The sequence below is a fragment of the Bos javanicus genome, chromosome 3 (genome assembly GCF_032452875.1).
Source record: "Bos javanicus breed banteng chromosome 3, ARS-OSU_banteng_1.0, whole genome shotgun sequence".
NCBI classification, from domain to species: domain Eukaryota; kingdom Metazoa; phylum Chordata; class Mammalia; order Artiodactyla; family Bovidae; genus Bos; species Bos javanicus.
The window spans coordinates 59,447,292-59,459,448 of NC_083870.1; the positions used below are offsets into that span (position 1 = coordinate 59,447,292).

General features: G+C 41.3%; 1 protein-coding gene across 1 annotated transcript in view; it reads left to right on the top strand.

Annotated features, from left to right (window-relative positions):
• The window catches only part of LPAR3 (lysophosphatidic acid receptor 3), an 82,929-nt gene extending 71,062 nt beyond the window's left edge, over window positions 1-11,867 (top strand). Inside the window, exon 3 of the mRNA XM_061411420.1 lies at window positions 9,733-11,867. Coding sequence (XP_061267404.1) covers window positions 9,733-10,058 — 326 coding nt within the window. The 3' untranslated portion in view covers window positions 10,059-11,867. The remainder of the gene's footprint in view (window positions 1-9,732) is intronic.
• Window positions 11,868-12,157: the final 290 nt, after the last annotated feature.

Below are 12,157 nucleotides of genomic sequence, written 5' to 3' on the forward strand. Positions count from 1 at the left end.
CTTTCTCCCAGATGGACTGGTATTCTTCTTTCCTATGATATAATGGGAAGAGAAGAGATATAATGTGTATCTCTTCTTTCCCGTAATGCAGTGATGAGGTATTAACCGGAGTATTGTTTGAGATATTTTGAAACCTTCCAAATAAGGTAGGTGGTGGTTGTAGATTATTTCAAGATAATATTGACTAGAGAATTGGAAAGACCTTTGATTTCACTTGCCACCAATATTTTCAGTTGTAATTTTATTTTCAAAAGTGTTAAACATTCCTTAATTTGATGTTTCTGATTACCTTAAATTGCAGTCATTAGATATCATTTCAGCTAGTATCTGATTCACTGTACTTTAGAAAGTTACATGAAACTCATGATACTAGTTTCTTAGTATAGCACTGAAACTAGTTGAATTACTGGAGGAAGGCTCATTTGTAGTCTAATTGGACTATTAGTGAGTCTCTTATTAAAGATACTGAAAGAAAAGAAAACATCATTAAAATAAAAAAATTATTGCAGGAGCTTCCCTGGTGATCCAGTGGTTAGGAATCTTCCTTCCAGTGCAGGGGACATAGGTTTGACCCCTGGTCAGGGAACTAAGGTCTCACATGCCAGTAAGGTAAGCCTGCAAGCTGATGAAGACTCAGCACAGCTATAAAAAAGATAAACAAATGCTTCTCATCAACATAACTGACCTGTCATGTGGCACTAGAAGGAAGTTATATTCGTTATCCAAATGTAATCACCTGGAAGCCGTTCACTCTTAGTAGCTGGCGCATGGCATGCAGTTGCCTAGTAAGTATTTATTAATGAAAGAACAGCTTCAATTCCACCTACTGCTGATGACTCCCAAGGCAACATTAAAATTGGGAGCGCTCATTATTCTGACCCATGTTTCTGGCTGCTTTCTCCTCTTGTATACCTGGAGGAGCCACAGATAGTCCAAGTTCCCAGTGCCTAAAACTGAACCACCATCTCTTCCTTCTAAACCTGTCCTTACTCTCTCTCCCACTTGGTTATCAGAATCACATGCTGCCCAAGCACCGTGGAATCTTTCCTTTCCCTCCCTTCCTGCTGCTGCTGCTGCTGCTAAGTCACTTTGGTTGTGTCCGACTCTGTGCGACGCCACAGACGGCAGCCCACCAGGCTCCCCTGTCCCTGGGATTCTCAAGGCAAGAACACTGGAGTGGGTTGCCACTTCCTTCTCCAATGCATGAAAGGGAAAAGTGAAAGTGAAGTCGCTTAGTCATGTCCGACTCTTAGCGACCCCATGGACTGCAGCCCACCAGGCTCCTCCATCCATGGGATTTTCCAGGCAAGAGTACTGGAGTGGGATGCCATTGCCTTCTCTGCCTGCCTTCCTAGATCTAGTTATTTATACATCAAATCTTACAGGTTTTTCTTCTTACCACCTCCTAACCTGGTTACATCTCTCCATCTCCATCACCAATGTTTTTTCAAATCCTTAAACTTTTCACCTGAATTTCAGCTGGTCTTCAGGGGTGTCTCCCTGCCAGATCAGTGGTTCTTATACTTTACAGTACTAAAGCATTTCCCAGGGAGCTGTTTAAAACTGGAAATGCCCAGATCATACCTTCATCAGGTTCTCATTTGGTAGGTATGGGTGGGACCCAGAAATCTGAATTTCAAGCCAGCATCCCAGGTGATTCTGATGTGTACCACCATTCCATCCTGAGCACTCAGATATAGCTTTGCTCTAAAATATAAGACTTATCCATGCTACTGATTAAAAATATTTAAAGAACTACCATTCTACAGCAGTGGTTTTCAAACTGTGGTTATTGAGGTTCCCAGGGGTTCCTCAAGGGTTCCTCAATGTGTGTATGTGTAAGACATGGTGGTGGGGGGCACATTGTATGGTGAAGGGTAAATTCTCTATGAAGATCCTTATTCAACTACCCCCATCCCATCTCTTTCTTTAGTCACAGCAGCTCTCATTTTGAAGTTTAACAAGAGATTTCCTTTGGGAAGTAACCCTCTACATTTTAAAAAAATAATAGATTTCAATTTAAAAAAAAATCAGGACCTCACAGTGAGAAATAATGTACATTCTCTATCATGACCCAAAACATAAAAATATTTTTCTGTGTATCTGAAACAAGTTTGATGAAACATACCCTTACTATATTTGATATGTCCTGATGTTTTTCTGTTCTATTTTATTTTTTAGAAAATTGCTGGTTTCAGCCTATTAAATGATTTCACAAGCCACTGATGAGTTGCAACTGAGCCAGAAAAACCTCAGCTCTAACCTTTCTCAATAGGTTTTCTTTATGAACTGTGGAACATAGAAATATTTTCTTAATCCTCCCATGATGGTCTATGACTCATACCATTCTAGGTGCTTGGAAGAGAGGTTAATTCAGTGTTAATACACTGCATACCTGAGGGCATTCATACTTAATTCTCCTGATGAACTCCTCATTGAGAAATACTTATGGGATGTGATTTACACAATAAATCCAAACTCTTGAGAACTTCCCACGGGGCCTTTCCAGGTCTTACCCAAGTTCATCTCTCAGACTTCATCTTACTTCCCTAGTCACCTTCCTGGGTTAAAGCCATCCAAACCTGTTTGGAATTCCCCAAGTGTATCACACTATTCCTCACCCTGGCACAGTCATTCTTGACCTTCAGCACTCTGTTCAACTGAGTGTCATTTCACCCGACACCTTCCTTGACAGGAGTCAGAACCATCCATCCTGGTTCCCTGCCTGTCAGTGCCTGAAGGGCAGGGCATTATACTGCTTGCATCAGAAATGCTAGCGCTTATTCATTACCTGGCCTTGTGGTTGTTAATAAACTTCAGTTACATTCAATGGACATGTCTTCTCTGCTACTTGAGTGTGGGGCTCTATACTTCATTCTGAGGATACAGACAGGTATGAGGCATAGCCTGCATGCTTGGGAAGTTTATAATGGACCTGAACAATGGGACCTATGTATTGAAAACTACTTCAGTATAGTACAATGCTCAAGAATTTGCATGGAGGAATCAGGCTGGTGTTCAAATTCTGATTTTTCTATTCATTGGCTTCTGACTAAACCATTGAGCCATTCTGAAGTTCAGATTCATCAAGTATGAGACTGAAAATAAGAGTAGCAACCTCACAGGGCCATGAGATTTAAACAATGGGTATATGTAAAGCTTTAAGCACACTGCCTAGCCCAGAGGTCTTGGGAGATGCACGAGTGGAACTAAGCAGGTGATATGCCCAGTGCCACGTGGATGTTGTAGGTGGGAAGTGTCACAGGAATTGAGAGAAGAGAATGGTCACTGTGGGTTGGACAAATGGGAGAGGTCCAGTGGAGGAGGCAGAATAGGAGCTAAGCTTGGAATGAAGAGTAGACCTTAGATTAGGAGCCAGGAAGGCATTCTTGGCAGGGTGAACCAGAGAGCGAGCTAAGGCCAGCGGAAGATGGGGTATGCCTTGCCTGTAGACTAGTTTTCATGATTGTGTTTATACATTTCTTTTATGTATAAGATCTGTTCAAACATTTTTCCAAATAAAAGCTGAAGGTATTGATCTAAAGGTGATTCTTTTTTTGTTTTAAAGAATTCTACCTCCTTTCCATGTCTTTTGGCCAAATCTATATAGAGTCTACAATTTTGCTGACAAGGTCAGCTTGATGAAACCTTATTGGTCACCATACAGAAGTGATTTGTGAAACTGGCCATGCATTGTAACCACCCAGGAAACTTCTACAGATTTCCTCACCTGACCACAGAGAGTCTAGCCATTGGGTCTGATATAGGACCAGAGGATATGCATTAGTAAAAAGCTCCCTTGGGAATTTGATGGGCAACCAGCTTTGGGAATTGCTATCTTGGAGAATTTGTCTTAATCAGTTTTTAGCCATACTGTCTGATAATGATGTCTGGGAAACCAACAAGTCGAATTTCTTTGGATTGCGTGGGGAGTTGAAACTCATAGTTTGTAGATAGCAGTTTTCTACTTGGAAAACAGTTCAGAAGCCACTTAACCCTCTCTCTCTCTCATTTGGGGAAAATCCCTTCCCTTTGTACATCTCAGGATGATCTGGGCAAAGAAAATACTCAGGCCAAGGGAGGCTCTCTGTCTGTTGGACAACAAATTCCTCTCAAAAATAGCTTTATTTCCTTTAAAAAAAAATTTATGTTCAAATTCTGCTTTTTGATACTTTTCCATTTGGTTCAGGGTGACCTTCAAGCTAAGTTGTGCTTCTTTTTAATGTAATGACCCTTCAGGTATTTGGGGACAGTGAATATAATCTTGTTTTCCTTTGCCTTTTCTTCTCCAAGAAAAATGTACCTGATTGCTTCCATTTCCCAGATAGATACCTTTAAATCTGCTTCTATTTGTTAATGCCTAATTTAGGGGGGAAAAAATTCCAGTCTTGACATATGTCTCTTGGTAAGCCTTGCTTATTCCTAGCTGTTTGTTCTGAGCATTGAGTTTAAATACTCAAAAAACACTCATCTTAGTTTTTTCTTCTAGAATTTATTGGAAATTCATAAGGGGCTGACTGATATATATTTGCTAGGATGCACCATCTGGCCCTCTTTTAAGAACTGGGACAGTTGCCCATTTGTATGCTTCTGACATCTCCCACATTCTTCAAGAATTCTCCAAGAAGACAGATTCCCAAGGCCAGAACCATTCCTGGCATTTTCTTCTCCTTTTAAATATTTTTGAGGGACCTCATATCTGCTGCTGCTGACACACAGTAAAAAACCCCTAACAAATGAACTGTTAAGATAAGCTGCGCCTCCACTCTGTGGTGTGTTTAGAAGGAGAGCCTGGCCGCTGGGTGGAGGAGTCATGGAGCTGCGGTTTCCCAGGGTCCCTGCTTGGAGGGTAATCGTCACCTCAAATGGCACCACTGAAGCACCATCTCTGGATCAGCAGCCCAGTGTGTTTGGGCTGTTCTGTCAGAGCCTTGCCTTTTGTTGTTCTTGGAAACAGTGTAATAAAAAGGTCAGCAGATTTTTTTTTTTTTTTTTTTTTGGCTCTTCATACCCCAATGGCCAGCCTATATTTTTGCTGAAATTCTTTCTCCTTTCCTCCCTCCCCTCTCCTTCTTTCTTTCCTTCTTCATCTTTCTTGCTTCCTTCCTTCTTTCCTTCCTTCCTTTGCCACAAAATCTTTCTGTTAGCAAACCAAAGAATGACGTAGTTGTGATATATGCAGCTTTAGGGAGAAGGCAATGGCACCCCACTCCAGTACTCTTGCCTGGAAAATCCCACCAGAGGAGCCTGGTGTGCTGCAGTCCATGGGGTCACTAGGAGTCGGACACGACTGAGAGACTTCACTTTCACTTTTCACTTTCATGCATTGGAGAAGGAAATGGCAACCCACTCCAGTGTTCTTGCCTGGAGAATCCCAGGGATGGGGGAGCCTGTGGGCTGCCGTCTATGGGGTCGCACAGAGTTGGACACGACTGATGTGACTTAGCAGCAGAGTTAGATATGACATTCTATGAACAGGACTTTAAAGGTCAAAAGTACTCTCTCCTCTTCCCCATTACTTATTTTAGAAATAAGATCCTTTGTACTCACTTCTGAGCCTAGCACATGAACAGGAGCACAGGCTCTGGGGCCAGGCTGCCTGAGTTCAAATCCTGGCCCTTCCACTTATCAGCTGCATGGCTTTGAGCAGATTACCAATTTATCCATGGTTCATTTTTCTCAGATTTAAAATGAGGGTACTCAGACAGTACCTAGACAGTATCGACTCAGACGGTAAAGAATCCGCCTGCAACGAGGGAGACCTGGGTTAGATTCCTGGCTTAGGAAGATGCCCTGGAGGAGGACATGCCAACTCATTCTCCTATTCTTGCCTGGAGAATCCCCATGGACAGAGGACCCTGGTGGGCTACAGTCCATGGGGTCACAAAGACACGACTGAGTGATTAAGCACAGCACACAGCCCTGTGTGTGTGTGTGTGTGTGTGTGTGTGTGTGTGTGTGTGTAGTAGTAGTACCTATTTCCAAGGGTTGCTATGAGGATTAAATGGTTAATTCATATAAAATGGTTACAACAGTGCCTAGTATATAATCATTGCCCAAAGAAAAGTGTTTCAGTGTTGATTGAATGAAATATTTTATGAAGTTCAATGCAAAAGAAAAATGTGTATGAATTACCACATTATGACAAACATATCTGAAGATTTATTTAGAGTGTTAAGGTCCCCTGATTAATCCAAAATAGAGTTTTATGCTGAGGAAAAAAGCTTCAATGAATTTTAAAAATTCCATTTTAAAAACAATCTTTAGAAAAACATATTGGCAATTTACTTTTATCCCTTTTTTGATGTTTGTATATGAAATAGATCATTCAAACAAAATTATATGATATGTGTACAGTTTAAAGAATAATACTTAAAAGAATTTAAAAAATTAAAACACCTGTGTACTTGCTACCCAATGTAATAGATCATTATCAATGTCTTTAGAACCTCCTTTGTACACTATCCTGGTGGGCCCCTCTCTCCTGTAGAAGTAACCATATCATAAATCTCATGTTAATCATCTTGGCTTTCTTCATGGGTTTTACCACATATGGTTGTAATGTTAGACATCGAATTATTTCAATTGGCTTTTTTAACTATACAGTTAACACTGATTTTAATTGTTAGGATATCATTGACCCTTGAACAAAAGATGTTTGAATTGAGCAGGTTCATTTATGTGAAGATTTTTTTCAGGAAATACATTCTACAGTACTACATGATCTGATGTGAGGTTGTGTCTACAGATGTGGAATCATAGCTGCAAGGGCCAAATGTAGCTATATATGGATTTTCGACTGTGCAGGGGTCAGCACCCCTAACCCCCATGTTGTTCAAGGGTCAACAAATTTGGATTCATTTCCAGTACCTTATTTTTCTCTTTATCCCTACTTTTCTATGTTTGCCACCTTTCTTTTGTGTTGAGACCCTTTTTTCCTTTGCTTGCATCCTTCCCCTTCCATTAGTTTGGAAGTTATATACACTATTAAAGTTTGACAAGGAGCTTCTCTGGTGGCTAAGTGGTAAAGAATCTGCCTATCAATGCAGGAGACACAAGTTCAATCACTGATCCAGGAAGATCCTACACGCTGTGGACCAACTAAACCCATGTGCCACAACTTCTGAGTCTGTGCTCTAGAGCCCAGGAGCCAAAACTGCAGAAGCCCTTTTGTCCTAGAGCCTGTGCTGCACAAGAGAAGCTGCCACGATGAGAAACCCACACACCCCAACTAAAGAGTAGCCCCTATTCACTGCAACTAGAGTGAAGCCCTCACAGCAACAAACATCTAGCACAGTCAAAAATAAAAAATAAGTAAATATTAAAAAAAACTTTGATATGTATATTTAACTAAGTATGAAGTTTACCAATATTTCCTCCTACCCATTCACACAAAACCCTTGGAAACTCCCTCTGGAATTTCTCTGGAATTCTGCAGTTTTACACAGAAAGGACACGTCAAATCAAAGTTGGTAGCTACAGCTTTTGATGCCTGCTTTCTTTAGTTCTTCCCTGTTGACAACACAGTAATCCTGTCTCAGAAACAGCAGAGAGAGCAGAAGTGTTATTGTTCTAGGAAATACAGACCATTGGAGCTAGACGGGGCCTTTTTCAAACTTTCTGACTAATCCCAACAGTCAGAAATATCTTACTTTATGCCCAATGCATGCATAAATGTAGTATATAAAAGTGAAACAAAAATTGCATGAAACAGTATTTCCCTTGGTCTGTGTAATATACTCTGAGCTGTTTCATTCCATTGCATTTTATTCTTTCATTAAAAAAAAAAAAAAAACTTTTCCAAACACATTAATTTGATTGCATACCCACTAAGGTGCCCCAACTCACAGATTGAAAAACCCACAACTTTCCACAGATCCTCAATTTACAGTTTAGAAAGATGAAGCCCAGACTCATAACACCGATCTCCCAGAGTTGTACAGTAAGTGAAGAATTTGGACCCAAATCTCTGATCTTTGAACTCCAAGGTCACTTCTTTCTTCATATATGTCAGCCAACCCCCAAATAATAGAGGATGGAGAGGAAAGGGAGCCACTGGAGAGGTGTAGTTATGAAATGGAAAGTGAAACCCCCTGAGAACTCCGGCACATCTTTTGTCAGATGTCTCTCACAAAGCATCTCATGATAACCACTGCTGAGTGAACCCAGTGCAGTGTTAGACTCCACTTTTCATTACCTCTGACCTTCCCAATTACTTCCTAAGTCAAGATCATTATCTTTATTAAATGAGGGGATGAAGAAGGCTCAGAGAGGTGATTTGCCTTATTAGTAGCTCATAAGGTGAGGAGCTGGGCCTAGCTGTCTGATCCCAAAACTCATGGAGTTTCACGGCCTCAGACTTCCTCTTTATAATTCTTGACTCGACTTGCTTATCATTATATCTCTCAGAACAAAGATAAAGCACTAAGAAGAATACTGTCCAGGTCTGAATCTAACCAAGAGGAGTAACGAGTTAGTGATACAGTTCACAGACTTGCTTGTCCATTCTCTCTCCCCCATTAGCTCCCAGAGCGCATGGGCCTCACCTCATTCACCTTCTAGCACAGTTCTTGGCACATTGAAAGCTCACAGTGACTATTTGTTGAATGCATAAGTAAGGGCATTAAGAAATGATAAGGACTTTTGGAAAAAGAAATCACACCCCAAGATGGAGGTAGGTCCCATAGTGGCCAAGTGCACAGCCTGTGAAGGAAGATTGCCTAGGTTCAAAATTCAGTGTCACCTACAAGCTGTTTTCTCATAAGCAAGTTACTGAATTTCTCTTGTACCTCAGTTTCCTGAGGATGATCATGATGTCTGCTTTCATAGTGTGGTTCTATGAGTTAATAAAGGGAAGCATTCATGTATTAGCTGTCATTGTTATCTGATGTTATGCTGACTAAGTAGGGAAATAATGAACCTGTGTCTCATATCTCAGGAAGAATAAATCAGAAAGTTCTGAAGTAAGCTAAATTGGTCAGATGGATAGAGACTCAGAAGAGGCCCTCCTTCACGTGCAGTTGGTGCTAAAATTGTGCTAAATAAATGTGTTAATAAAAGCACATCTCTATCTCATCATGAAAGAGAAAAACTTATTTCTGACACAAATATCTATCTCAACTTAGACCAGTTGATTAAGCAGATGGCCTGTGAATGTTAAAAAGAACTTTGTGCCTACTCAGCTTAAACATGGTTTTGTTAAGAATATAGTTTTTGAGCAAGTGACTTGATTAAAAGACTAGGAGACACCTATGTATGCAGTGTGTCTTATTAAGGACAGCACTTGGAAAGTCTGAGTTGGAGAACAGCAGAGTGCAGGGTTCCCCACATACACTATGTGTGTGAGGCTTCCCCCACATAGACTCTGGAATTGGGCCTCAATTTTCTCACCTGAAGAATGTGGATAATGACAGCACAGCCTTCTAGTGTGATTCGGAGAACACATGGAAATAAGGTCTGTGTTGTGCTCAATATGTAAGAGATAAGTGTAAGCCTCTAACTAAGGTACCTGGGTAAGCAGATGGGAAGGTGAAGTGGCATGTGGTTTATAGTCTGCTTCTAACAAGCCCAGGTCTCAAATGCTTAGAGGAAGTCTGGAAGTTTGCTTTGCAGTTGTCAAAACAAACCCTCAAAGTCCCTTGATGCCACTGATGGAAGACTGGGAGAGAAGAAACCTAAATAATTAACCTGACGTCTGAGTGCCTGTTGCTTCCTCTCTCTCTCTCCCTCCAGGGGCCTTCGTCGTGTGCTGGACGCCCGGCCTGGTGGTTCTGCTGCTCGACGGCCTGAACTGCACGCGGTGCAACGTGCAGCACGTGAAAAGGTGGTTCCTGCTGCTGGCGCTGTGCAACTCGGTCATGAACCCCATCATCTACTCCTACAAGGATGAGGACATGTACAGCACCATGAAGAGGATGCTCTGCTGCTTCTCGCAAGAGAACCCGGAGAGGCGGCCCTCCCGCCTCCCCTCCATGGTCCTCAGCCGGAGCGACACGGGGGGCAGCCAGTATACGGAGGATAACAACCGAGGCCCCGTCTGCAACAAGAGCAGCTCGTAGGCTGCGATGCCCCTCCGCCCACCCCGACCTCCGAGGGGAGAAGAGGTGTTCGGAATGGTTACCTGTCTCCAACAAAGCCCGCGTACAGTGTTATTTGAGCTCTGAATGAATCATTGGGAAGTTTGTTTTAAAAATTGTTTTACGTCAAGCAAAGCACGGGCAGAAGAGAGAGGACACGTGCATTTACAGAGAACGCACAGAAAGAGGGACGGCAGCACAATGCGTTCCCACCCGAGGCCCGGTGACCCTCTCGGAGTACCGCCCACCAGGCCGTGCTTTCTGGTCTCTGCCGCCATCTTGTAGGCATTGTCTCTTGTTTTCAAAGGATGTTGTTAAAGGGCTTAGGACAAAATAAATAAAAACGTTACTTGAGCCACTATCCGTAGCTGCTTGGAAAGCATATGTAGTTCTTTCTGCATGCATTTGAAATTTTAAAAAGTGCTTCAGCAGTGATGTTTTTCTCCTCAAACAAACCATGGCCAGTAACTAGGTGTTCAATAGGAATCTCAAAGTAACACATCAGTCAGGGCTCCAGATTAATTAACTTGATCTTTGACTGAAAGGACAGTCTGAGGAAAAAGATTTACTTTAATAACAAAAAAGGTAAACATTAAATGCTCTATTTGCAGTGAAAAAAGAGCCCTTTATGTAGTCCTCTCAGTGTGCACGCTTTTGTATACACACCTACATATTGACATACTTCAAATTTGTATTGAGAGACACCACAGATAGTGATGGTGAAATAAATTCACTGGCCACCTAGACTTTTCAGTCTAGGACTAATAGTTGTAGAAATGGCCTCTTAGCTCTAATAGCAGGGGGTGATTCATTTGAAAACAGATCAGCAGGGTGAAAAGTATACTAGCATGTGAGCTGAGTTCCTTGCAAGTCGCTCAGTTGTGTCTGACTCTGTGACCCCATGAACCGCAGCACACCAGGGCTCCCTGTCCATTACCAACTCCCGGAGTTCACCCAAACTCATGTCCATTGAGTCAGTGATGCCATCTAACCGTCTAATCTTCTGTCGTCCCCTTCTCCTCCTGCCCTCAATCTTTCCCAGCATCAGGATCTTTTCAAATGAGTCAGCTCTTCACATCAGGTGGCCAAAGTATTGGAGTTTCAGCTTTAGCATCAGTCCTTCCAATGAATATTCAGGACTGATTTCCTTTAGGATGGACTGGTTGGATCTCCTTGCAGTCCAAGGGACTCTGAAGAGTCTTCTCCAACACCACAGTTCAAAAGCAGCAATTCTTCGGCGCTCAGTAGTTGAGTCTTTCTATTAAGTTCCCTCCATACCCTGGTAAGTTGTCAGATTTAATAAATAGAGTAATTTTCACATCTCATATTTTACCTACAATTATTGACATATTTCCAGTACTTGCTTTACTTATGGACTGCATTTTGATCTGGGTTCTATTTAAAATTTTTCTCCTTCCAAGACCTAAGTAACATGAAAGGCAAGTCAGTAAGAAAAGCTTTAAGCACGTAGGTACTGGCCAGAGTTTTCTATGTAAAGCATGTAGATTATATTCTGATTTTAACATAAGAATAACTTCAAAGCAGATATTATAGTATTTATGTAGTTTGCAAAAGAAGTTTACATTTTTTTTGCTATTGTGATATAACATTTCTGTGCAAAAACTACTTGTAATAAAAGGATTTGAGAAGTCATGCTTTTAGATATAATGACCTAAAATAGAGAGTAGTATGGTTTGAAGGTATAGATTTCACAAACTGTGTAGTAAGTGGATCTATCTGAAGCTTATACCAAAGCTACCTATAAAATAAAATAAAAAAGAGAGAATCTGTTTTCTTTTGTTGGAGGTGTATTATTACTTTGTGTATTTTCTAAGTAAAAATATAGTTTGTGGTAACTATAGCTCTCATTTCTATTACAGAAGAAAAATCAGATTTGCTTTGAAGTACATATTCTCAGTGTTTTATGTAAGCATTTTGAATCTACAGCTGGGCAAGGGGTGGAGAATTGAAATTGAAAACCAGTCCCTGAATAGCTACTAAGGGACCTTTAAAGGTTTTATTTTGAGGAAAGCACCATTTTTAGTACCCTTCAGCAGAGTGTCATGTTCAGAATGGTGTCT